Raw genomic sequence first — 27,989 nt, forward strand, 5'->3', positions numbered from 1 at the left:
GATTAGCATCTATAGTGCATGGGGGGCATGAGGAGGGCTGTGCAAAACAGATAAGACAAGTAGTGATTTTACAGCATCTTACTACACAGATGGACAGTGACTGTGAAGGGGTATGTGGGGGGAACTTGGTGAAGGGGGGAGCCTAGTAAATATAATGTTCTTCATGTAATTGTAGATTAATGATACCAAAATAAAAAATAAAAAATAAAAAACACATGGTCATCTGCATAGATGCTGAAAAAGCATTTGACAAAATTCAACATTCATTCATGATAAAAAACTCTCAATAGAATGGGTATGGAGGGCAAGTAGCTCAACATAATAAACGCCATTTATGACAAACCCACAGCTAACATCATACTGAACAGTGAGAAGCTGAAAGTTTTCCCCCTAAGATCAGGAACAAGACAAGGATGCCCACTCTCCCCACTTTATTCAACATAGTACTGGAGGTCCTAGCCACAGCAATCAGACAAAACAAAGAAATACAAGACATCGAGATTGGTAAGGAGGAAGTCCAACTGTCCCTATTTGCAGATGACATGATATTGTACATAAAAACCCTAAAGAATCCACTCCAAAAGTACTAGATCTAATATCTGAATTCAGCAAAGTTGCAAGATACAAAACTAATACACAGAAATCTGTTGCTTTCCTATACACTAATGATGAACTAGCAGAAAGAGAAATCAGGAAAACAATTCCACTCACAAATGCATCAAAAAGAAGAAAATACCTAGGAATAAACCTAACCAAGGAAGTGAAAGACCTATACCCTGAAAACTACAAGACACTCTTAAGAGAAATTAAAGAGGACACTAACAAATGGAAATTCATCCCATGCTCTTGGCTAGGAAGAATTAATATTGTCAAAATGGCCATCCTGCCTAAAGCAATCTACAGATTCAATGCAATCCCTGATAAAATACCAACAGCATTCTTCAACGAACTGCAACCCATAGTTCTAAAATTCATTTGGAACCACAAAAGACCTTGAATAGCCAAAGCAATCCTGAGAAAGAAGAATAAAGCAGGGGGGATCTTGCTTCCCAACTTCAAGTTCTACTACAAAGCCACAATAATCAAGACAATTTGGTACTGGCACAAGAACAGACCCATAAACCAGTGGAACAGAATAGAGAGTCCAGATATTAATCCAAACATGTCTAGTCAATTAACATACAATAAAGGAGCCATGGACATACAATGGGGAAATGACAGCCTCTTCAACAGCTGGTGTTGGCAAAACTGGACAGCTACATGTAAGAGAATGAAACTGAATCATTGTCTAACCCCATACACAAAAGTAAATTTGAAATGGATCAAAGACCTGAAGGTAAGTTGTGAAACCATAAAACTCTTAGAAAAAAACATAGGCAAAAATCTCTTGGACATAAACATAAGCAACTTCTTTATGAACATATCTCCCTTGGCAAGGAAAACAAAAGCAAAAATGAACAAGTGGAACTATATCAAGCTGGAAAGGTTCTGTACAGCAAAGGGCACCATCAATAGAACCAAAAAGCATCCTACAATATGGGAGAATATATTCATAAATGATGGATCCGATAAAGGGTTGACATCCAAAATATATAAAGAGCTCATGCACCTCAATAAACGAAAAGCAAATAATCCAGTTAAAAAATGGGCACAGAGAGAACCAAGATAGCCATGTGAGTAGAGCAGCGGAAATCTCCTCCCAAAACCATACATATTTTTGAAAATACAACAAATACAACTAATCCTAAAAGAGAGACCAGAAGACACAGGACAACAGCCAGACTACATCCACACCTGCGAGAACCCAGCGCCTTGCGAAGGGGGTAAGATACAAACCCCAGCCCGACGGGACCTGAGCACCCCTCACCCCAGCTCCCAGCAGGAGGAGAGGAGTCCCAACAGGGAGGGAGAAAGAGCCCAGGACTGCTAATCACCCAGCCCCAGCCATCCGCACCGGAGCGCAGACACACAGTGTGTGTGTGGGGTGCTGGAAACTAGGGAAACAGGACAGTAAGACCTGTGAGCGGGTCCCCGCAGCCAGCGCACCCGGGACAAAGAAAAGCGAGTGCTATTTGAAAGTCTTAAAGGGACAGGGACCCCACAGCTGGACAGAAGTGCCCCGGGACACTTAGCCTAGCAGCTGGGAATCCCGGGGAACTCTGGGTGCCCAAACCCCTACAGCAGAGCTCGGAGGCCCCTCACTGTGATAAACAGCCTCCTGCCTGTTCCCCCTCTGACGCAGCTCCGCCATATTGGAGAAGCAGCCTGAGGCAGGCCGTGCCCACAGCAACTGCAGAGCGAAATAAACTCCATAGCGGCCGGGCAAGACCAGAAGCCCCATCTGCATGCAGCTGCCCAGCACAAGCCACTAGAGGCTGCTGTTCCCCCAGGAGAGGAAGGCCACAAACTGGCAAGAAGGGACTTTCTCTTACCCAACACACGCGCCAGCTCCCCACAAATATATCTATCACCATGAAAAGGCAGAAGAAATTGATACAGACCAAGATCACAGAGGCAAACCCTGAGAAGGAGATAGACCTAACCAGTCTTCCTGAAAAAGAATTAAAAATAAAGCTCATAACCATGCTGATGGAGCTGCAGAGAAATATGCAAGAGCTAAGGGATGATGTCCGGAAGGACATTACAGAAATGAGACAATCTCTGGAAGGATTTGTAAACAGAATGGATAAGATGCAAGAGGCCATTGATGGAATAGAAACCAGAGAACAGGAATGCATAGGAGCGGACGCAGAGAGAGATAAAAGGATCTCCAGGAATGAAACAATATTAAGAGAACTGTGTGACAAATCCAAAAGGAACAATATCTGCATTATAGGGGTACCAGAAGAAGAAAAGAGAGAGAAAGGGATAGAAAGTATATTTGAAGAAATAATTGCTGAAAACTTCCCCAAACTGCAGGAGGAAATAATCGATCAGACCATGGAAGTGTACAGAACTCCCAACAGAAAGAACCCAAGGAGGACACCACCAAGACACATAATTAAAATAGCAAAGGTCAAAGACAAGGACAGAGTTTTAAAGGCAGCTAGAGAGAGGAAAAAGGTCACCTACAAAGGAAAACCCATCAGGCTATCATCAGACTTCTCAACAGAAACCTTACAGGCCAGAAGGAATGGCATGATATATTTGATGCAATGAAAGAGAAGGGCCTTGAACCAAGAATACTGTATCCAGCACGACTATCATTTAAATATGATGGTGGGATTAAATAATTCCCAGACAAGCAAAAGTTGAGAATATTTGCCTCCCACAAACCACCTCTACATGGTATTTTAGAAGGACTGCTCTAGATGGGAGCACTCCTAAGACTAAATAGATGTCACCAGAGAAAATAAAATCACAGCAAAGAAAGCAGACCAACCAAATACTAACTAAAGGCAAAAAATAAAATCAATTACCCACAAAAGCAGTTAAAGGAAGCACAAATGAGCACAGAATAAAACAACCAACACATAAAGAATGGAGGAGGAGGAATAAGAAGGGAGAAAAATAATGAATGACCAGACAATGTTTAAAATAGCTCAATAAGTGAGTTAAGTTTAACAGTAAGATACTAAAGAAGCTAACCTTGAACCTTTGGCAACCACAAATCTAAAGCCTGCAATGGCAATAAGTACATATCTTTCAATAATCACCTTAAATGTAAATGGACCAAATGCACCAATCAAAAGACACAGAATAATAGAATAGATAAAAAAGCAAGACCCATCTCTATGCTGCTTACAAGAGACTCACCTCAAAGCCAAAGACTATAGGAACAAAGAAAGACTGAAGGAACAAAACAGCAGCAGAATCATAGAACCTAAGAATGGACTAACAGTTACCAAAGGGAAAGGGACTGGGGAGAGAGGGAGGGAAGGGAGGGATAAAGGTGGGGAAAAAGAAAGGGAGCATTATGATTAGCATGTATAAATTGTGGGGGTGGCATGGGGAGGGCTGTGCAACACAGAGAATACAAGTAGTGATTCTACAGCATCTTACTATGCTGATGGACAGTACTGTAATGGGGTTTGTCGGGGGGATTTGGTGAAGGGACCCTAGTAAACATAATATTCTTCATGTAATTGCAGATTAATGACAACAAAATAAATTTATTTAAAAAAATGGGCACAGATCTGAACAGACACTTCTCTAAAGAAGAAATTCAGATGGCCAACAGATACATAAAAATATGCTCCACATCGCTAATCATCAGAGAAATGCGAATTAAAACCACAGTGAGATATCACCACATACCAGTAAGGATGGCCACCATCCAAAACACAAATAATAACAAATGTTGGCGAGTTTGTGGAGAAAGGGGAACCCTCCTACACTGCCGGTGAGAATGTAAATTAGTTCAACCATTGTGGAAAGCAGTATGGAGATTCCTCAAAAAACTAAAAATACAAATACCATTTGACCCAGGAATTCCACTTCTAGGAATTTACCCTAAGAATGCAGCAGCTCAGTTTCAAAAAGACATATGCACCCCGGTGTTTATCACAGCACTATTTATAATAGCCAAGAAATTGAAGCAACCTAAGTGTCCATCAGTAGAGGAATGGGTAAAGAAGATATGGTACATATACACAATGGAATATTATTCAGCCATAAGAAGAAAACAAATCCTACCATTTGCAACAACATGGTTGGAGGTGGAGGGCATTATGCTCAGTGAAATATGCCAGGTGGAGAAAGACAAGTATCAAGTGATTTTACTCATCTGTGGAGTATAAGAACAAAGAAAAAACTGAAGGAACGAAACAGCAGCAGAGTCACAGAACCCAAGAATGGACTAACAGTTACCAAAGGGAAAGGGACTGGGGAGGATGAGTGGAAAGGGAGGGTAAGGGGGTGAGAAAGGGGACATTATGATTAGCATGTATAATGAGGGGGGTGCACAGGGAGGGCTGTACAACACAGAGAAGACAAGTAGTGATTCTACAGCATGTTACTACACTGATGGACAGAGACAGTAATGGGGTATGTGGGGGGGACTTGGTAGTGGGGGGGGAGTCTAGCAAACATAATGTTCCTCATATAATTATAGATTAATGATACAAAGGGAAAAAAAACAAACAGCAGCAGACTCACAGAACCCAAGAATGGACTAACAGTTACCAAAGGGAAAGGAACTGGGGAGGATGGGTGGGAAGGGACATATAAGGGGAAAAAAGGGGGCATTACTATTAGCAGACATAATGTAGGGAGGGGAAACAGGGAGGGCTTTACAACACAGAGAAGACAAGTAGTGATTCTATAGCGTCTTACTATGCTGATGGACAGTGACTGTAATGGGGTATGTGGGGTGGACTTGATGATGGGGGAAGTCTAGTAACCATAATGTTGCTCATATAATTGTAGATTAATGGTACCAAAAAAAAAAGATACAAGACAGAACAGGAAGACAGAAAAAAAATATTTCTTGGGGGTTGTCTGGTCAGGTAAAACAAGAGTTATTCCTGAAACAGTCATAGACAAGTCCAGGCTTTCCCCACCCCTACCACTGTGGCAGTATTACAAGAGTTTTTGGGTCTTTTGGGCTACTGGAGAGTGTTTATCCCTCACTTGGCACAAATTCTGAAGCCCTTATACTGGTTGGTATGAAAGGGTGTCAGGTGGGATTGGGATAAGGTATGTGCAGCTGCTTTTACTGCTGCTAAGTGAACAGTCAAGGCCATACAGGCCTTGTGTGTAATGGACTCATCTAGGTCCTGTGAGCTGGATGTTCATATCACCAAAGATGGTTATGGATGGGGTCTTAGCAGTGGCTTGAATGAACACTCCAACCTATTGGATTCTGGTCACAACTATGAAAAGGAGCAGAGAGGTCTGGTACACCTTAATAGAGAGGAACTGGCTGCTGTGTACTGTCTTGCTGGCTACAGAGCCCATCACCAGAACAGTTCCGACCAAGGTCATAACCACCTGTCCCATTCTGGGCTGGGTGTGAGACTGGACCCAAAGGCCACAGAGTGGCATGGCACAGACGCCTACACTGACCAAATGGGGTACATATTTACAGCAGTGTAGCGGCCTCTCTACTAAGCCCTTACGTGGAGAACTCCAATGCTTATTGAGGCCAGTGACATATACCAGTGGAAAGCATGAAGAACTTGCTTTTGAGCCATTGGTATCCGAGAGTCCTTATCAGGAGAGAAAAGCCTCTATACCTGAAGATGCTTGGTACACAGATAGCTCCAGCTGTGGGCAGCCCCAAAAGTGGAGGGCTGTGGCTTTCCATCCTAAGACTGAGACAATATGAATGGAGGATGGAGAGGGAAAGAGCAGTCAATGGGCTGAGTTGTGGGCAGTATGGCTCGTGATCACCCAGGAGCCTTCCCCCATAGTTGTCTGCACTGACAGCTGGGCCATCTATTGGGGCTTGACCCTGTGACTACCAACATTGTATTGTGCCAACTGGATGGTTGGTCACCAGCCCCTTTGAGGGCAAGAGCTGTGGGAAGATCTATGGGCCTCTGTTAAGACTAATACCATTACCATATATCATGTGACTGGCCATTTGCCTTTGGCATCCCCAGGGAATGAGGAAGCAGACACACTGGCCCAGGTACAGTGGCTAGAAGGGAAGCCTGCCTCTGATGTAGCCCAATGGTTACATCAGCATTTGTTGCATGCAGGGCAAAAGACAATGTGGGCTGTAGCCTGTTGATAGGGCTTGCTGTTGACCTTTGAAGTAGTCAGCAGAGCCTAGAAGGAGTGCCTTGTGTGCTCTAAGAGGGACTTTCACCAAGTCCCACAGCAACATGGAACAATAGTAAAGGGGCCAATATCCCTTGTCAAGTGGTAGATAGACTGTATTGGGCCTCTGCCCATATCAGAAGGGTATTGGTATGCCATGACTTATGTGGACATGGCTACTGGACTGCTGATTACTGTTCCTGCACATTGTGCAGATCAGCAAACCCCCAAAAGGTGCCTAGAGCATCTCTTTGCAGCCTATGGTGCAGCCGCAGGTAACTGAGAGAGATCAAGGCATTACTGGGCATGCATTATAAGGATGGGTGCAGCAATTAGGAATAAAGTGGAAGTTTCATGTACCATATAAACCTACTGGGGCAGGCATGATAGAGAGGTCCAATGGTTTGTCAAAATCCAGCTGAAATCAGACACCAATAATCTACAGGGCTTGTCAGTTCATTTATGGACAGTGCTATGATGTTTGAATGAGAAGCCCTGAAAAGGAGCCTTGAGCCCTGTGGACATGCTAACACACATTGCTGCCTCTCCTATACAACTGTATGTGCAAACCAAAGAGGAGCTATTGAAGCCAGGATATGGGCAGCAGAGCCACATCCTGCTGCCAGCCCCAACTGCATTAAACCCTGAAGACTCTGTTGAGTGGATGTGGCCCTGGACATTTTGACACATGGGGAAAGGCCTTGAAGCTTTCCTCCTGTGTATTCCTGGAGTAACAGTAGAGTGGCCCCCAATGATCATGGTAGTGTACCCAGAACATCCAGGAGATAAGAGCATCTTATCAGGAAATTTTGTTTTATTTTTATGGCCAGTGCATGTACCTCCCATAGCCCCATATATTGACCCATCTGTAATTCCCACAGGGATAGGATGAAAGTCTGGTAAACTAGACTGGGATGAGATCCCATTCCTGCCACTGTTCTACCAGAGGACCACTTTCTTGCATGCATCCTACCTGATGGACAAGATTTGCCTATGCTGGTGTCATTAAGACATCTATCTTATTGCCTTTCAGGTTATTTTCTTCTACCATTCTTATGGCTTGGACCTGCCCCCTGGCTGCAGCTGCCACGTGATGATTGCTTTGAACACCCTACCTGTTCAGCTACTGACTGCCTGTGGTATAGTCACTATGGACTTAATCTGAATAGGACTTTGAACCTAGTTGAATCTTCAGGCTTGAGGATTAGATGATTTTATTGCTCTTGCTATTGTATGTTATTAGTCTGGATACAGTGCTCCAGTTTTCTCACACAGGGGTCATTGCAGAAGATGAGGAATGAGTAGATTGTGAGGCAAGATTTCTGGAGTGGTGGGCTATGGGTAAAATTGCAATATTTCCATGCTCTTGCCTGGCCTTAGTGCATCTCCATATCAATTGGTGTTTCCATGGGGTGGGGTGAAGTAGTTTATCTCCATATCAGTGGGTGATTACAAAGGCCAGCGAAGGCATATCTGAACCTGAGAGGTTGGGTGGGGCCCCATTTTTGCTGCAGCCAGGTGGCGGGAGACACGGTGAGCAGAAGTGGGCAATTGCTTGTAAGCAATAAACAGGTTTCTCCCACTTTGTTTCTCCCTTTGATTTCGGTTTCAAAGGTATTTTGCCCCAGGATTTTCCCCCTGGAGTTACAGGTGGGTTCTGAAGTGAGAAAATGGAAAACAGTTGTGTTAAAAAACAAACTCAACCCTGTAAATTTGAAGATCTAGTTGGTTTTATTAAGCAATTCATGATTCTGGCAGCATCCTGTCTATCAAGTACAGAAATGCTCTGAGGGATTGTGCCAAATGAAAGATTTTATGGACAGGAAGGTGGGGCAAAAAGTTATTAGGAAAAGAAGAAAAGATTAAGCATTATTTCGGGTTAGATCACCTTCCCTTAGGAGGTAGAGCCAGGAGGTCTTATGAAGGTTACCTCACAAGTGATTAGAAATTCCAGACTGATTGGTTTAAAATCTCACTTCTGGGAGAGTCTGAAACTGCAGTTAGATTGATCATTAAGCCCCAGTTTGGTGACTTGACCTAGGAGAAGTGGTCAACACTGTAGAAGTTTGGTTTCAAGAGGAGGTAGGAGAGATTAGTATGCAGCTTTTGTGGGAAGGGGAGAACATGGGCATATTAAAGTGTCACTAGAGAGGGTCCAGTTGTGAAAGAACATTTTCATATACACACCCAGCAAAACAAGGGATAGGGTTTGCATAGGAGAAGAATGGCCTTTCTGTCATGACAGGGAAAGAGGGAGCAAGATGAGAGGGGCCTTGTGTAGATTTGTGGTTTAGTGTCTATGGGCCAGTGGAGCTCTTGCCTGATGTTTCCGGTTTTCCCATTCTTAGTTGAGAGTGAGCAGGGAGGGTGGCTGTACAAGATCTGAGAGAGAAGCATAGTAGGGACACTGCATCACCTCTCTGCATTCTCTTGGCTTTACCTGCCTCTTATTCTTGCCGCTGCTACAGCAGCCAGTTCTGCCTGAGCTCTGGACAGCTTAAGGTGATGGCCACAACACAGTGTGTGACCTCAAGTCTGTGCCAGGTGCCAAGTCCGGGGTATGACTTTACCCTACTTAGGAGCTAAAAAGTTAACCTATTACTGTTTCATGGATGCGGCAGAAGACCTGAGATTCCTGGGTCAGAGAAAAAGGACCTTATTATTCATGGAACAACAGGAAGCCGTAGCATCATTTCTATGTCCATTCTGCTTGCCAAGAAGAGACAAGAGAGCACCAATACTTAATAAATAAGGTAAACTTGTTCTTGAACGTCTGTAAGAATCTTCTTGGGAGACATTTTGAAGGGAGCTGAGATCTTGTATGAACAAGTGAGGGATTGTCATTGGAGATGGGGCCTTGGTCTCACTGCAAGAAAGAATTCAACAATAGACACAAAAAGCAGTTGAGCATTAAAAGTTTATTTGGGGAATAAAAGATCAGAGAAAGACAAAAGTACATGCCGAAGAGTTGGGGTGTGGGCAGAATAGGAAGCCTTTTTTTATACAAAATGAGATGAATATTCACTAAGTGGGGCTAGATTTCAAATGGAACAGGTGGAGTTTTTTCAGAGTTTGGGCTTGTTCCACCTTCAAGTCGGGGTGGGAATTTTTTGGCTATATTTGGTTCTCCTTGGAACCGTCTTGGCATGGAGAGGTGTGATTTTTACTATGTTAAAGAGTGTGTAATGCATTTTGGGGTGAAGTTTGGGTCAAATTCCCCTCCATGTTGGAACCAGCTGGGTTTGGCTGCTCTGTTATCTGTATTCTCACCCCCCACATCCCATGAGAACAGCTTGTATGGAATGTGTAGAATGTAAGCAAGTGTCTAGCCAAATGAAACGCCAGCTGAAGCCCCCCTCCCTCTCCCTGCTTCTGCCTGGCTCTCCCTACTCTAACAGAGGGACCTGCCAGCAAACTTTTGGGCAAGTGCTAATGTAATCCATTTACCCACAGGCTGACAAGGCCTGGAGCATTGAAGGTTACACTTCCACGTGCCTATAGTGTATGGTAAGATGGCAAGAATAGGGTTCTAGAATCAGATAGATGTGGCTTCTAGATATGTAGTCCCAGCCTCTCTGAGTGTTTCCTCAACTGTTAAAACAGAGACAAAAATATCTTCTTCACAGAGTTGTTGAAAAGATGAAATGATATGACATATGTGTGGCAGCATATGTTTTTGAAATATTAACCAATATTTTACCCTGTCCTTGCATTACTTGGTCCTTCCCACATTTAACTAGCTGGCTATTTGAGGTTTATTCTGTCAGCAAAGGTTCACCTACAAAAAAAGCACAGGAAAAAAAGTTAGTTTTAGGCTTTTTGAGTCTCAACCTCTAGCCCCCAGAGAGAATCCAACACAAGACAATAGATCTGAAAGAATGCCTGATGTTGAGTGAAGGGGATTGAGATATCCCTCCTGAAATATACACTTAGTATAAAGATTATTTTAAGCTGAAGACCTTTAAGATCTTCAAGATCTTTAGGACCTTTAAAATCAGTGTGAAAATTAGTTAAGGGAAAGCTCACTGACATGGCCTCTGGAAGCCTACAGAAGAAGCTCTCATGCCCACCACTCTTTGTAAAACACAGATCCCACCAGAAGAGAGGGACACCACACTGTTTCAACCACTTTACCACCAAGCAGGTAGAAGGCAGCTTCCACCTCCCACCTCCCACTACAGCCCAGCCAATAAGAGACAGTTACACTCAGCCAATGAAAAGCCACAACATGTGGGACTCCCAGTTTCCTCCAATGGACTTTCTGTTTAGATCAGCCCTCCTAATTATCAGCCATTTTCCTTCAAAAAAGAGTGTTCCTCTCCTTTGTTCTCTGGACATGCCTATGGTTCTGCTGTACCTTGCATGTCCCGGATTGCAAATCTCTTCTATTCCTGAATAAACCCATTTTTGCTGGTAAATAATTTTTATTTTTAAGATTAACCACAAGTACAGAAAATCAGCCTTCTCAGAGCTTCCTTATATAACTAAAAGCAACAATGTCTAGGAAATAAGCTGCCATAAATATCTCTTCAGGGTAGATTTACTGTAAGAAGGGAGAGCATGAATAAAACCTTCCTTCTCAGGGGAATGTTATGACCTTGAAGGAGACAGGAAGACCAATCATACCTGTGCAGACACACATTACAACTTTTCTTATCTCCTGTTTGTTCTCTTGAAAACCCAATTTTAAAAATCTTTCTAAAAAGTCCTTTATCTGCCTAAAGGTGCCTTTCTCTCCACTCCCATTTACCTATGAAGATGGATGGTATGTAAGCCCCAAATTCTAAACCCTGCTTAAATTACTCATCACTGAGTTCCATTGCACATATAAATAAACTAGTTTTTCCTTGTTACTCTGTCTTTTGTCAGTTTAATTTGCACAGCCCCAGTACCCAAACTAAAAGGATAGAGAAAAAAAGGTTGTCTGCTCCCCTACATGAGTAAAGCAGGATTCCCTGTTCTCAGACCAAATAAAGAAACTCTGGACTGGTAGGGTAGGAAGAAAAAGGAGCATTACAAGTTCAGGTACAGTATGTGTCCTTAGAGAGGGAGACCCTATACCCCAGACCTCTGCGTATCTCAGAAACATGTTCAGAACAACAGGGAAACAGAGAGACAACCTTAGAGCTTCCCTTGCCCCACTATGGGATGCAAACAGTAAAACATTTCTGGTATGCTCAGGAGTAACACAGATATGTAGGCCACAGGGGCTTTGGGCCCAAAGAAATTCTGCAGATGAGAACAAGGGAGAGTCCCGCTATGTCTGGTGGGGAGGCAGGATGGGGACACTAAGCCCCAGATAGGCTGACATCTCAAACATGCTGGTGTGCAGAGATAACCAAGGACCACATTCATTCCCTAAGGCTCTAATGCAAGGCCCCCCTAGAACTTAGGCATGACTCAGGTAAAGCATGAGGAAACCAACTTTGAAACTAAATTTTGCCACCCCAGATGACAGGGGCTCACAGTAGAAATTCAATTGCCTTATAGAAGAGGAAAGCTATTGTACAACTACAGGTTCATGGTCAGTATTGGCTATTTGTGGGGCTCATTTAGGATGTCTTAGAATTCAATCCTTACCTGCTTGAAGACTGATTACTCACCCTAGACTAGGATTAGAGCCAAATCATCCTGAGACTAAAGGCTGTGATCTGGTTGTAAATTCAGTGTGTAGAGCTGATGTGACCCCTCAAAAGTCTTTGCTCGTGATGGGAACAAGATGAAAGGTTCCTACAGAATAATCAGATTTCCTAGATAGATACAGGATGTGTAATCTGCAGCAGTCAGAACAGAGAATCTCAAAACCCTTCAAAAACTGGCACACCTCTTAATCTGCTGTAAAAATGGTGACCCGGATACAAGGGGAGAAACTGAGTTTGTAGGATGAGGCTGGTCCCTAAAGCACTCTCCAGCTCCTACCACCCAGGGGAGGAATTAAGATTTTAAGATTGCTGATAAGAGTTTAGGGAAGTACAAGCATCTCTCACTACTACTTTGTGGTAAAAATGGACAATTCCTAAATTCACAAAGAGAAGTCACAGCTATTAATGCAGAGGCTAAGTCGATCTAGGGGAAAACATTGTCTCAGAAGCCAGAAAATACTAGAGTCCCCACAGTATGTAGTTTGGTTGGTACCCATTTTCCCTCTTAGGTAGATAGCCAAGGCCCCGAAACTGAACTATCTTGTCTGAGAAGGAAGATGGCAGATAGCATGGCTGAAATATTAGGCTTCAAATGCCTGTAACCTGAAGCAGTGGCTTCCCTCTTCCTTCTAGGTTTACAAGGCCCATGAGAGGATTCACACTCCCCAGAGGAAGGGAGTGGAGGGAATGGGATCCATATTCCAGTAGGAACACTCCTGAGGGGATAACAAAGAGGTATCATCCCAAGGGATACAGATGAATAGATCACCCTAGATCCAGGCTTGCATAACAACCAAGGAGCCCAGAGACAATGCATGAATTGTCAATTGCCATGTAACAAATTAATCTGAAACTTAGTGATTTAAAATGACAGGAAACATTTATTGTCTCACATTGTTTCTGTGGGTCAAGAATTCTGGAGCAGATTAGCTCTGTGGTTCTGGCTACAGCTTGCATCAGGTCACAGTCAAGATGACAGCTGGGGCTACAGTCATCCAAAAACTTGATTGAGGCCGGCAAGCCAGTGCTGGCTGTTGGTAGGAGGCCTTGGGTCCTTGCCATATGGGTCTCCCCACAGAGCTGCTTGAGTGTCCTCATGACATGGCAGCTGGTTTTCCTCATAGAAAGTGATCCAAGAGGGAGCAGGGCCTTTTATAACGTAGTCTGGGTGCTCTCATGCTGTCATTTCTACCATATTCTTTTCATTAAAAGCAAGTCATTAAATCTGGCCCACACTACAGAAAGGAGAAGTTAGGTGCCATTTTTTGAATGGAGGCATGTCAAATAATTTGTAGGTAGTTTTTTTTAATTGCCACAGATAGTATCATGAACACAGCCCTGAGCAGCTTTTTATAAAAGGGAGTTTCTGTCCTGTGGAATCTAATTTGGGACACATATCTGGGTACCATCATCAGGAAAGTCAGGGACTTCTGAATGAGTAGTTATTTTCTTACAGTTAAGCCCTTTACAATAATCATGGCCAGTGAGAAAAATGCAGACTGGGGGTTTCTGGGACAATTTTTGCTTTGCCTTTCCCCTTTCTTCCTGCTTCAGACATAGGTGTGATGGCTGGAGCTGCGAAAGCTATCTTGCAAACATGAACAAAAGACCTCAAGGGTTATCAACCCGGACCTCACTGAACCAGTATTAGCCTCCCACCTGTGGACATCTTATGTAAGGAAACAACTCCCTGTTATTTAAGCCACTGGTATTCAAGCTTTCTGTTATTGACAGCCAAAACCATTTCTAATTAATGCCAATGACATAGCAGAAAGCAAGAAAAAGAAAAGGAGTCAATTCTTAACTTCTGATTTTTAAAAACTCGGCTTCAAGGCAGTAAACAAAAACAAAAAACCTCAGGGTAAGGATTGTGGATTTGGGAGATTAACTGATGACTAATAACCAGGTTACCTGAAAATAAGAGAAGTTAAATTAGGTTATGTAAAAGGAAAATTGTATTTCTTGTAAATGAGTTTGTGCACTAAGACTTATACTTACGATGTGGTAGCTCTCCTTTACCTCCAAGTGCTATTCTTGTCTTAACCCTTTGTCCTCTCACTGTCACTCTGAACAGCACTCATGGTCATTCTCTGAAAATTCTCTTTCCTCTAGACTTCGTGATTGAAGCTATCACTCTTTCTCCCCCAAGGCTTGAAGACTTGAGGCTGTCCTTCACTTTTCCTTCTTCATCTCCTGTATCTGATCTGTAATGTCTTGGCTTTTCTTTCTTCTTGCTCTTTCTCCCCCACCTCCCTCTCCTTCTCTTTCTCCCTCTCTCCCTCTCTCTCTCCCCTCCTTCCTCCTTTCCTTCTTGAATTCCTTCCATTACTGGGACTGTCGATGCCTTTTAGTACATAAACTCCTCCCCACACTGGAACTGCAGCTGACCTGTGGAGGGAGGTGCCTGGATAGATGGCCCCACAGAAAACAACTACTAATGCTGGATTCTATTTTAAAACCACCAAGACTTCTTAAAACCATGGAAGAGCTGACAGAAGATAGGGAATTGCTGGGCCAAGGTCAAAGAGAATGTGGAATCTCAGAAACAGAGAGGAAGTGCTGAAGTCTCCTTTGAGGACATATGCCAGATGTGGCGGACTTGAGCTACCATTTTCAGAGTCCCTTAGGGCATGGAGTAAGGAAGCCAAAGGCAGGCTGTGCAAGGTGGGGAGCTCTACTAGTTTGCTCCACCTGCCGTAACAAAATACCACAGACACAGCAGAATTCAAAAGCAGAAATGTATTGTCTCAGATTCTGAAGGCTAGAAGGCAAAGGTCAAGATGTTGGTGTGGATGGTTTCTTTGGAGACCTCTCTCCTGGACTTGTAGATGGCTTCCCCTTTGCTGTGTCCTCATATGGCCTTTACTCTGTGCATGTGGCCCCCTTTGTGTCTACAGTTTCTTTCACCAGTCAGATCAGATTCCAGCCCCCTCTAAGGGCCTCAATTCACCTCACTCACCTGTAGAGAAAGTGAAGGTTCCTGTGGCCAGGATTCTCACCTGGCCCTGGTTGGCTAGCTCACCACACACATGTGGGCAATACATTGGTATTGACTCTATATAAAGAGCTCTTCCCAGTGCCCTGGGCAATACGGTGGCACAGCTGCAAGGCTGCAGGAGAGCAGAGACTGGAGTGGTGGCAGTGCCAAGGACAGAGACTAAGACAGCTGTGGGGCAGAGAGGCTCAGAGGCAGAGACTGGCTTGCTGCATGCAGATTCGCTCTGAGTGGATGGGATTCTAGTGATTGACTTGCCACCATGGGGATAAAGTTGGGTATAAACCCTTTCACCCCAAGAATACTCTATTGTCATTCCTTGGTCTCATTAAATCCATAGTGAACTTGCCTGGGGCTGAAACCCATTAGCAAGACATCACCTCTTTAGAGGCCCTTTCTCCAAATACAGTCACATTCTGAGGTACTAAGGGTTAGAACTTCAACATATGAATTTGGCAGCGAGGAGGACATAAATCAGCCCATAAAAGAAATATAATATGAAACATTCCCCATAACACTAGGACCCCTCTGGTAAGGGAGACGGAACCAGAAGTAAATAATCCTTCTACCCCCTGTCAGATGGGGCTGCATGAAAAATTACCTTGATGATGGTAAAGGGGAGTGGGGAGCTGGTTCTGTGAAGCTGTAGCCCCAGGCCAATTCCCACATGTTGATTTGCAGCCCAAATTCATACCACCTGTGTGGTTCAGAAAGCTTCAGGTTGTGAGTTTAGTTTAAATTGGTCCCAGCATGGTAGTGCCCCTAAATGGTTGGCAGGAACAAAAGTAAATCCCCTCTAGAGAAATATGCCTTCATCTTAGACCTCAAAGAATGCCCATAAATAATTTTGCAAAAAATAAGCCCCTCATAGTAAAAAAATAAACTAAGCACACACACAGAAACCCAGGCCCCATGTATGAGAAGCAATATAAACAACAGACCGAATGAAAGGATGGGCAAAGACTTCAAGATATTGGAATTATCAGACACGGATTAAAAATAACTATGACTACCATGTTTAACAAAGTAAACTATGAGCCTGAAAGCATCTGCAAGGAACAAGAAATTGTTTTTTAAAAAATAACTAACCACTCGAGACAAGTGCTGGGCATAGAAGCCACAGGGCATAAATCTGCAAAGAAGTAAAAAGCTAACCTTTTCAAACAATATGGCTTCTCTCTCACTTACCAACTTTACATTTCCCTGTATGGCCCCGGAAGAGGACTGGTTAGCCAGAGACGGGTAAGATTCCTCAAGGGAGGAACAACCTAAGACAGGCACAGTCGCAGGGGGGCCATCAGGTGAGAATTTGGGGATCAACAGAGGTGAGGCTCAGAACCTCACCCCCCCTGCTTTGAGAGAAATCTTCTGCATCCGTGGATGTTTTGCTGCCCTTGTCTAGCCTGGATTAATACTTAGTCCATAGGCACACACCTGATCATCTGATCATCTACATTTGCCCTATTACAGCACTAAACTATGTTTTCTACCTTTATCTTGCATCTACCTACCACTTCAGCATTTTATTAAAAATAAAAATAATAATAATAAAGGGAGAAATGTGGAATCAACATATAAGTCAAGTACAAAAATCAAACGAATATTCATATTTGACCTGATTGTTTATAGGTCATAATGCGTGATCAAAACCGAAAGTTTCTGTGATGAATGCCCTTGTACTGTTCACCATGTAAGAATTTATTCACTATGTAAAAATTCGTTCACCATGTAAGAACTTGTTCGTTATGCTTCAGAAGATTGGAGACTGACGAGAATTAGACTTGAGATGGATTAATGATTGTACATTGAGCATTGACCCCCCTACACTGAATTTTATTGTTGTTAACAACCATTTGATCAATAAATATGAGAGATGCCCTCTCAAAAAAAAAATAAAAAACTAACCAGATTGGAAATAGAATTTATAGAAATAAAAACAAACTTCAGACATACAGAAAAGCTGAAACAGTATAATGAACACCCATATGGTACTACCTAGATTCAAACATTGTTAACATTTTATCATAGCTATTTTATATATTTTTAATTTGCTGAACCATATAAAAGTAAATAAAAGACATGATAATTTATCCCTAAATAGGTTAGAATGCAGTTCTGAGAAATAAGGACACTCTTCACAACTATAATGTCATTATCACATCTAAGAAAATTAATAATTTCCTAATGTCATCTTATACTGAGTCCACATTAAAATTTTCAGTTTGCCCAAAAATATTTTTTATAGCTGGTTTTTGTTTCTGTTTTTACAACTAGAATCCAATCAAAGTGTTGCATTTGGTTGTAATGTCTTTTTATTCTATTTTTATCTCAGTCCCCCTGCCTCCCCTTCCCCCCACCAAAGCCCTGCCCTGCCCGTGACATTGACTTTTTGAAGAGACCAGGACAGTTTTCTTGGAAATGCCCATATTCTGGATTTGCTGAGTGCTTCCTCATAGTTTCTTTTTTGGCAGTCAGGAAATTAGGCCTAGAAGCTTGATTAGATTCAGTTCAGGGTAGGAATTTTGCCAAGAATATGTCATAAATGATACTGTGTATCTCCTAACAAACACATCACAACAGGAATTCAAAATATCAGTTGTCCCATTCTTAGTAATATTAAGTTTGAATACTTGGTTATGGTGATGATTGCCAGACATCTTCCCAAAATTGAAATGTAAAAGTTCCTGCACAGTTTATCACCTTCTTATAAAGTCAAACATGCATTCACTATACAACCCAAGGGTATTTCTACACCTAGGTATTTTCCCAAGAGAAGTGAAAACTTAGGTTCACACAAAAACAGTACATGAGTTTATAGCAGCTTTATTCATAATTACAGCTAAACAGAAACAGCTCAAATGTCCCTCAACTGGTGAATGGATAAATATAAACTTTGGTACATCCTTACAATAGAATCCTACTCAGCAGTAAAAAGGAAGAAAATACTGATACAGTTCCTGACATGGATGAATCTTAATTGCATTATGCTAAGTGCAAGAAGTCAGACTCGAAAGGGTACATTCTGTATAATTCTATTTATATGACATCCTGGAAAGAGCAAAAACCACAGGAACAGAAAATTCTAACTCTAAACCAAAATACCAATTTTTAAATCTCATATTCAGAGATAGACATTTCCAGTTACCAACATACTCTTAACCACTTTCCTTGTATCAAGGAACCTGGAAAGGTTAAGTATAACTCAGAAGGATTCTGGGTGAAGGTAGAATCAGAGCAAAGGGAAATGGAGGGATATTTCATCATGCTCAGAATGAAGCTTTATGAATGGAGCAGCTTAGATTCTGGTGACTGTCTCATTAACACTCACTCCCTTCCTTTGACTTCAGGGAGGTATCCACCTTCCTCCACAAAGCCATATGCTTTACTAAACCAGTTATGTTTATCTCACATTCCTTGGGAGAGACAGCTTTAGGAACAGAACAGATGTATTTTGAAGGGACTTCTAAAAATGTTTCCTTTAAAAAAAAATAGGCAGAAGGGATACATTGGCTCTTCCTCTGGATGTTATTGTATCTGAAAGTGATGCTTGGAACTGCGTTAGTCAGCCTGCTAGTGGCTTAGGACTAAAACTTAGATGAGGGAAAGTCAAGAGAGAGGCAGGGCCGGAGCCCTGTGGTACTGGGCATAGGTCTTCCCTAATTTTACTTATTACCAAAGTCAGTTATTGGGGTTTCCCAATATAATACATGACACCTTAAGCCACTCGATGCCTGTTCCACAAAATAATATACCTTTTTAATGGCAGTAATATTGAGCCCACATGAAAGATGCTGAAATAATAACAAGATGTTTTTAATTCTTTGGATTTTCTTTTTATAGTTGCTGTGTACACCACTCCTCAACATTTTTGTCAGTTCATTTTTGTTTTGGTTCAAATCCCAGCTCACCCCTTACCTTTCAGACATTTTTAATTTTAATGTAGTCAAATTCATTACTTTTTGCCTTGATGGTTTGTGATTTTGTGTCTTCTTTAGGATATCTTTTCCTTCCTTCATCAGGACTTTAGTGATCCACTTCAAGGGCTTGCCACTCGCCTTGAGGTCTATGTGAAATGGCGCCCCCTAGAGCACAAATTGCACAGCATTCCCCTTAAGTCCTGCAAAACAGCTCTACTTGAAGTCAGCAGGATACACTCCTATACTCTCTCTCTCTCTTCTGAAAGTTGTAAGTTTTGCTGTTCTTATTTCAACCTTTAATAAATTTACAATTTATTTTTGTACTTGATATGGGATTGGGATCCAATTTTATTTGGTTCCAGGGTCATGGATTGGTTAGCCCATCCTTTCCTCCACTGCCTTGTAATGTCGTATCTGTCAGTGTCCACATGCTTGTGTCTGTTTCTGGACTCTATTCTGTACTCTATTTGTTTATTGTCCACCAATGTCACCCGGACTTAGTTACTATACCTTTATAATAATTCTTCTACTAGGACAAAACTTCCACCTTGTTCTTCTACTTCAAAAGTGTCCTGATTATTGTTGATCCTTGTTCTTGAATTTTAAAATCATCTTATTAAAATACTTGAGAAATTCAAGTGTTTACTGGTATCAAGGAACCTGGAAAGGTTAGGTATTGCCAAAAGGATTCTAGGTGAAGGTAGAATCAGAGTAAAGGAGGGATTTCCCAGATTCCACAAAGTCTGTGAGATTTTGATTAGAATTACATTGAATTCATTAATATATAGAAAATTGGCATCTTTATGATACTGAGTTTACCCATACAAGAATATAGATTTCTTCATTTAATGCCTATCAATAAAGTTTTATCATTTTCATCACAAGACCTTGTACATTTTTTGTTAAATCTATGCTTTAGTACTTTACATTTTTAGTTGCTATTGTGAATGGGACATTTTTCAATTGCAGTTTCAAACTGTTCATGTTTAGGAATACATTTTTAAAATATTTATATTGGTTTTATATCCAGAAATGTACCTGAACTCTTTTGTTGGCTCTAAAATTTGCCTGTTGGTTCTCTTAGATCTTCTATGAAATTACTATATACTCTACAATAAATTTTTCCTTCTTCTAAAATTCTTTTATATATTCTTGTCTTACTGCTAAGGCTGGGACTTATCATATATTACTGTATAGAAATTGTGACAAAGTGCATACCTAACTTGTTCTTGGCTTTAAATGTTTTATTATTAAGTATAATGCTGTTTGCTTTGTGTTTTGGGTAAATATATTAAGAAAATTTCTCTACCTAGATCATTAAGGATTTCTTTGTTTTGTTAAGGGATATTGACTTACAGTGATGATTTTTCTGTATTTGATCAAATAGATCAGACAGTTTCTCTTATTTAATTTGGTCTACTACTGTGAGTTACATTGGAAGATCTTTTTATTGTAAAATTATTCTTACATTCCTGAGATAAATCCAATTTAAAAAGTAAATCTATACATGTATGACTGTGTCTGTGTGTGTGTTGGGGGCGTGGATCTTTAAATTTTGGTTTAGTTTAATATTTTTGTTTCAGTAACTTTTCATGAGACTGAGCTTTTATTTACTGTTTTGTTTGATTTTGATATTAAGGTTATTCTAGCTTCATAGGAAGAGCTATTTGTGTCCTTTGTTTCTTTCTCTGTAATAATTTACATAAGTTTGGGATTAACTGTTTCTTAACTTTTTTGCTAGAAATCACATATAAAATTGTCTGGGTCTGGTTATTTGTGTGGTGGATTCAATTTCATTCATCGTCATAAGTCTACTCATAGTTGAGTCAGTTTTTGTAAATTCTATTTTTCCAGGAAACTGCCATATATCTATTTCCTAATTCATAGGCATAAAATTGTTCATAATATTCTCTTATTTTTAAAATCCCTGCTGTATCTTCTATGACCCTTATTTTCATTCTTAATATTGTTTGGTTTTTTTCTTAATCTAATTTATCAAAGGATTTAAATTTTACTTATTATTTCAGAAAACCAACTTTTGGTTCTGTGGATACTCTCTTTTGTACTTTGTTTTCTTGAATCTATGTTTGTATTTTCCCCTTCAAATTTCTCCGGGTTTACTCTGCTGTTCCTTTATTAACTCCTTGATTAGATGTTGAGCTACTCATTTTCTAGTGTTCTGTACTATCAGCATTTAAGGTTACACATTTTTCCTTTAGGTATTGTTAAAACTGCATTCCACAGATTTTGATATGTATTTCAATATTTCAGTATTTTCCACTTTCCAGTTGTGCCTATCAATTTCCTTTTGCCTCTCCAGAACCTCCTCCCTCTTCTACTCTGCTCTCTGCCCCACTAGCTGCCTGTACAGACTGTATCAGTGTTCTGCTGGGCTCTCTGGTTTGGTTGGGTTCCACCAGTGGGAATTCCTGGCAGGCGATGGAAGAAGAGAGTCAGGTGAGGGTACTAATTTCCTTGGTCTCTTCTCTGTGAGGTTGCCTAAAGCTGATTATATCCCTTGACAGAAGCTCCCTGCTGCTTAAGAGGTGTCCTGCTCTACAAATAATATTCTTTCTCCTTTGGAATTCTAATAACTCCTCTCTCTTCTTGTCCCTTTAGACCTAGAGGTTGTGAAATGCTGCTGCTAGTCCCAGATCCTCCACTGTCCCTTTATTCCCATATATCCTGATCACACCTTTAAAATTTGTTCCTTTATAAATTATTTGAGTGACCAAATGTTACCTGTTAGGACCCTGAATGATACACTGTTTTTATTTTGTATTTGGTCCATGAGTTATTTAGAAGTTTGTTTTTAACTTTCCAAGTATACAAGTTTCTTTTTTAAGTTATTCTTTTTAAACCAATTTCTAATTTAACTCATCTATAATTAGGGACAGTGTAATAAATGTATAATAGATTGTACACATAATAATTAGAAATAAATGATCCTTTGACATTTGTTGAGACTAGCTTTGTGGACAATTTTTATTTTGTTCCACATGTATTTGAATAGAATGAGTATTTTTTATATCTTCACTACTTTTGCCAGAGATGAAGGGGTTGTATAATTGTATATTTGTTAAATTTCTTCTTTTAACATTAATTTTTTATAAACACTTGAAACCATGTTATTAGATGCATACAGGCATAGAATTATTTTATCTTCCTAGTGATTTGTTTTTTGACATTATATAGTGACCCTCTTTATCTCTTTTTTTAAAAGTGAAGTAGTTGATATACAGTATTAGTTTCAAGTACACAACACAGTGACTCGACAGTTATCTACATTATTAAATCCTCACCCTAATTAATATAGTTACTATCTGTCATCATAGAAAGATAATACAGTTATTATTGACTGTGTTTTCTATGCTGTACTTTCATCCCCATGATTAATTTATATTATAACAGAGATTTTATGCCTCTTTATCCCCATCACCTGTTTCACCCACCTACCCTCAACCTCTACCCCATGATGACCACCTGTTTCTCCTCAGTGTCCATGAGTCTATTTCTGTTTTGTTTGTTTGTTTTGTCTCATTCTGTTGTTTTAGATTCCACATATAAGTGAAATCATATGGCATTTGTCTTTCTCCTCCTGGCTTATTTCACTCGAAGTACATAATACACTCTAGGTCCATCCATGTTGTTGCAAATGGCAAGATAACTTTATTTTCTTATGAATGAATAATATGCCATTGTACATATACTCCCTATCTCTAATAATATATTTTGCTTTAAAGTCTATTTTCTCTGAAATTAATATAGGTACTCCAGCTTTCATTTCCTTAATACTATCTGTTTTTTCTAAGAGTTTTATGGTTTCATGACTTACATTCAGGTCTTTGGTCCATTTCAAATTTACTTTTGTGTATGGGGTTAGACAATGATCCAGTTTCATTCTCTTACATGTAGCTGTCCTGTTTTGCCAACACCAACTGTTGAAGAGGCTGTCATTTCCCCATTGTGTGTTCATGGTCTTGATGTATTTTTGAATTCGGTTTGCTAATATTTTTTTTTTTTTTTTGAGAGGGCATCTCTCATATTTATTGATCAAATGGTTGTTAACAACAATAAAATTCAGTATAGGGGGGTCAATGCTCAATGTACAATCATTAATCCATCTCAAGCCTAATTCTCGTCAGTCTCCAATCTTCTGAAGCATAACGAACAAGTTCTTACATGGTGAACGAATTCTTACAGAGTGAATAAATTCTTACATGGTGAACAGTACAAGGGCATTCATCACAGAAACTTTCGGTTTTGATCATGCAATATGACCTATAAACCATCAGGTCAAATATGAATATTCATTTGATTTTTGTACTTGATTTATATGTTGATCCCACATTTCTCCTATTATTATTATTATTTTTATTTTTAATAAAATGCTGAAGTGGTAGGTAGATGCAAGATAAAGGTAGAAAACATAGTTTAGTGCTGTAAGAAGGCAAATATAGATGATCAGATGATCAGGTGTGTGCCTATGGACTAAGTATTAATCCAGGCTAGACAAGGGCAGCAAGACATCCACGGATGCAGAAGATTTCTCTCAAAGCAGGGGGGGGTGAGGTTCTGAGCCTCACCTCTGTTGATCCCCAAATTCTCACCTGATGGCCCCCCTGCGACTGTGCCTGTCTTAGGTTGTTCCTCCCTTGAGGAATCTTACCCGTCTCTGGCTAACCAGTCATCTTCCGGGGCCATACAGGGAAATGTAAAGTTGGTAAGTGAGAGAGAAGCCATATTGTTTGCAAAGGTTACGGTTTGCTAATATTTTGTTGAATATTTTTGCATCTATGTTCATCAGGGATACTGGTCTGAAATTTTCTTTTTTGGTGGGGTCTTTGCCTGGTTTGGGTATTAGAGTGATGTTGGCCTTGTCGAATGAGTTTGGGAGTATTCCCTCCTCTTCTACTCTTTGGAAAACTTTAAGGAGGATGGGTATTAGGTGTTCACTAAATGTTTGATAAAATTCAATGGTGAAGCCATCTGTTCCAGATGTTTTGTTCTTAGGTAGTTTTTTGATTACCAGTTCGATTTCCTTGCTGGTAATTGGTCTCTTCAGATTTTCTGTTTCTTTCTGTGTCAGGTTTTATTTTTCAAGAAAGTTATCCATTTCTTCTACGTTATCCAATTTGTTAGCATATAATTTTTCATTGTATTCTCTAATAATTCTTTGTATTTCTGCAGTGTCCATAGTGATTTTTCCTTTCTCATTTCTGATTCTGTTTATGTGTGTAGACTTTTTTTTTCTTGATAAGTCTGTCTAGGGGTTTATCTATTTTGTCATTTTTCTCAAAGAATGAGCTCTTGCTTGCATTGATTTTTATTGTTTTATTCTTCTCAATTTTATTTATTTTCACTTTAATCTTTAGTATGTCCCTCCTTCTACTGACTTTGGGCCTCATCTGTTCTTCTTTTTCTAGTCATTAATTGTGAGTTTAGACTGCTTATATGGGATTGTTCTTTTCTGAGGTAGGCCTGTATTGCAACATACTTTCCTCTTAGCATGGCCTTGGCTGCATCCCACAGATTTTGCGGTGTTGAATTATTGTTGTCATTTGTCTCCATATATTGCTTGATCTCTGTTTTTATGTGGTCATTGATCCATTGGTTATTTAGGAGCATGTTGTGAAGCCTCCATGTGTTTGTGGGATTTTTCATTTTCTTTGCATAATTTATTTCTAGTTTCATACCTTTGTGGTCTGAGAAACTGGTTGGTACAATTTCCATCTTTTTTAATTTACTGAGGCTTTTTTTGTGGCCTAGCTTATGATCTGTTCTTGAAAATGTTCCGTTCTCAAATGCACTTGAGAAGAATGTGTATTCTGCTGCTTTTGGGTGTAGAGTTCTGTAGATGTCTGTTAGGTACATCTATTCTAATGTGTTGTTCAGTGCCTCTGTGTCCTTACTTATTTTCTGTCTGGTTGATGTGTCCTTCAGAGTGAGTGGAGTGTTGAAGTCTCCTAGAATGAATGCACTGCATTCTATTTCCCCTTTTAATTCAGTTAGTATTTGTTTCATATATGTAGGTGCTCCTGTGTTGGAAGCATAGATATTTATAATGGTTATATCTTCTTGTTGGATTGACCCCTTTATCATTATGTAATGTCCTTCTTTGTCTCTTGTGACTTTCTTTGTTTTGAAGTCTATTTTGTCTGATACAAGTACTGCAACTCCTGTTTTTTTCTCTCTATTAGTTGCATGAAATATCTTTTTCCAACCCTTTACTTTTAGTCTGTGTATGTCTTTGGGTTTGAATTGAGTCTCTTGTAGGCAGCATATACATGGGTCTTGATTTCTTATCCATTCAGTGATTCTATGTATTTTGATTGGTGCATTCAGTCCATGTACATTTAGGGTGATTATCAATAGGTATGTACTTATTGCCATTGCAGACTTTAGATTCGTGGTTACCAAAGGTTCAAGGTTAACTTCCTTAATATCCAAGAGTCTAACTTAATATGCTATTATGAACACGATCTAAGGGTTCTTTTCTTTTTCTCCTCCTTTTTCTTCCTCCTCCATTCTTTATATATGAGGTATCATATTCTGTACTCTTTTTCTATCCCTTGATTGAGTTTGGGGATAGTTAAATTTATTTTGCATTTGCTTAGTAATTAGCTGTTCTACTTTCTTTACTGTGGTTTTATTACCTCTGGTGACAGCTATTAAACCTTAGGAACACTTCCATCTATAGTAGTCCCTCCAAAATAGACTGTAGAGATGGTTTGTGGGAGGTAAATTCTCTCAGCTTTTGCTTATCTGGAAATTGTTTAATCCCTCCTTCAAATTTAAATGATAATCTTGCCAGATAAAGTAATCTTGGTTCCAGGCCCTTCTGCTTCATTGTATTAAATACATCATAGCACTCCCTTCTGGTCTGTAAGGTTTCTGCTGAGAAGTCTGATGTTAGCCTGATGGGCTTTCCTTTGTATATGATATTATTTCTTCTCTGGCTGCTTTTAAAAATCTGTCCTTATCCTTGATCTTTGCTATTTTAATTACTGTATGTCTTGGTGTTGTCCTCCTTGGGTCCCTTGTGTTGGGAGATCTGTGGGTCTCCATGGCCTGGACTATCTCCTTCCCCAGATTGGGGAAGTTTTCAGCAATTACCTCCTCAAAGACACTTTCTATCCCTATCTCTCTTCCTCTTCTTGCACTCCTATAATGTGAATATTGTTGTTTGGATTGGTCACACAGTTCTCTCAATATTCTTTCATTCTTAGAGATCTTTTTTTCTCTCTGTGCCTCAACTTCTTTGTATTCCTCTTCTCTACTTTCTATTTCATTGTCCTCCACCATATCCAATCTGCTTGTAATACCCTCCATTGTGCTCTTCCACAATTGGATCTCTGACCGGAATTCATTCCTGAGTTCTTGAATCTTTCTGTACCTCCATTAGCATCTTAATGATTTTTATTTTGAACTCCCTTTCAGGAACTGTCATGAGGTCCATGTCATCTTTCTCAGGGGTTATATTAATTTTACTCTGAACCAGGTTCCTTTGGCGTATGGTGCCCTCTAGTGTCCAGAACCTCTCTCTGTGGAGCTGCTCAGCCCCTGAAGCAATGTCGGGGGTGGCAGGGGAGTGGTATTGGTGCCTGGGGGGAGGAAAGAGCTGATTACTGCTTCCCAGCTGCTATGCCTGTCTCCACTGCCTGAACCAGTGGCCAAGCACACAGATATAAGCTTTTGTCCCAGAGAAGTGTATATGGATCCCTGCTTTCCACAAGCAGCTGGAATCTCCATCTCTCCAGGACTTCTGCCTGTCTTAGCTTTCCAGCCCTGTAACCACAAGAGTATCATGAAAGCACCATGAAATGTAGGTTTGTGCTCCCAGAACAGATTTCCAGGGTTAGGTATTCAGCAGTCCCAGGCCTCCACTCCCTTCCTGCTCTCTTTCTCTTCCTCCTGTCAGTGAATTGGGGTGGGGGAAGGGCTTGGGTCCCACCCGGCCACAGCTTTGGTACGTTACCCTGTTCCGTGAGGTCTGCTCCTTTCTCCAGGTTTATGCAGTCTGACACCATCCTCTTTCCTGTTGCTCTCTCAGGATTAGTGGTATTAATTATATTTTCATATTACATGCAGTTTTAGGAGGAAGCCTCTGTCTCACCTCTCACGCCACCATCTTTATTCTGGCCTCTTTGTTTTTATATTCCACAAATAAGTGAAATGATATGATATCTGTCTTTCTCTGCCTGGCTTATTTCACTGAGCATAATGCCCTTTAGATCCATCCATGTTGTTGCAAATGGAAGGATTTGTTCTTTTTATGGCTGAATAATATTCCATTGTGTAAATGTACATCTTCTTTATCCATTCATCTATTGCTGGACACTCATGTTGCTTCCGTATCTTGGCTACTGCATACAGTGCAGCCATAAACATAGGGGTGCATATATCTTTTTGGATCAGGGATTTTGTTTTCTTCAGGTAAACTGCATATATTTTTTTACTTTCCCCTTCAACTTCTCTTTATCCTTGTATTTTAGTTATGTCTGTGTCAGTAGAATATATAGTTGGATTTTTTTAATGGTATCTAATCATCTGTTTTTTAAACAAAAGAAATGTTGCCATTTAAATTTACAAAGTATAATTTACAACAAAAAGTACATTATCTAGGATTCAAAAGATTTGGATTCCAGGATCTTCCCTATCATTGTGTGATCTTGAATAACTCTCTGAAACTCTGTGAATCTCAGAAGAGTCATGATAAAATGCAAGCGT

The 27,989-nt window shown here is 40.4% G+C and overlaps 1 protein-coding gene across 1 annotated transcript in view; it reads left to right on the forward strand.

The window, feature by feature from the left end:
* RNF168 (ring finger protein 168) overlaps nt 1-13,927 on the forward strand; it is a 96,312-nt gene extending 82,385 nt beyond the window's left edge. Inside the window, exon 5 of the mRNA XM_073231444.1 lies at nt 7,739-13,927. Within this exon, the coding sequence (XP_073087545.1) occupies nt 7,739-7,799 (61 nt within the window). The 3' untranslated portion in view covers nt 7,800-13,927. The remainder of the gene's footprint in view (nt 1-7,738) is intronic.
* Nucleotides 13,928-27,989: the final 14,062 nt, after the last annotated feature.

The sequence above is a fragment of the Manis javanica genome, chromosome 3 (genome assembly GCF_040802235.1).
Source record: "Manis javanica isolate MJ-LG chromosome 3, MJ_LKY, whole genome shotgun sequence".
In the NCBI taxonomy this organism is placed as follows: Eukaryota; Metazoa; Chordata; class Mammalia; order Pholidota; family Manidae; genus Manis; species Manis javanica.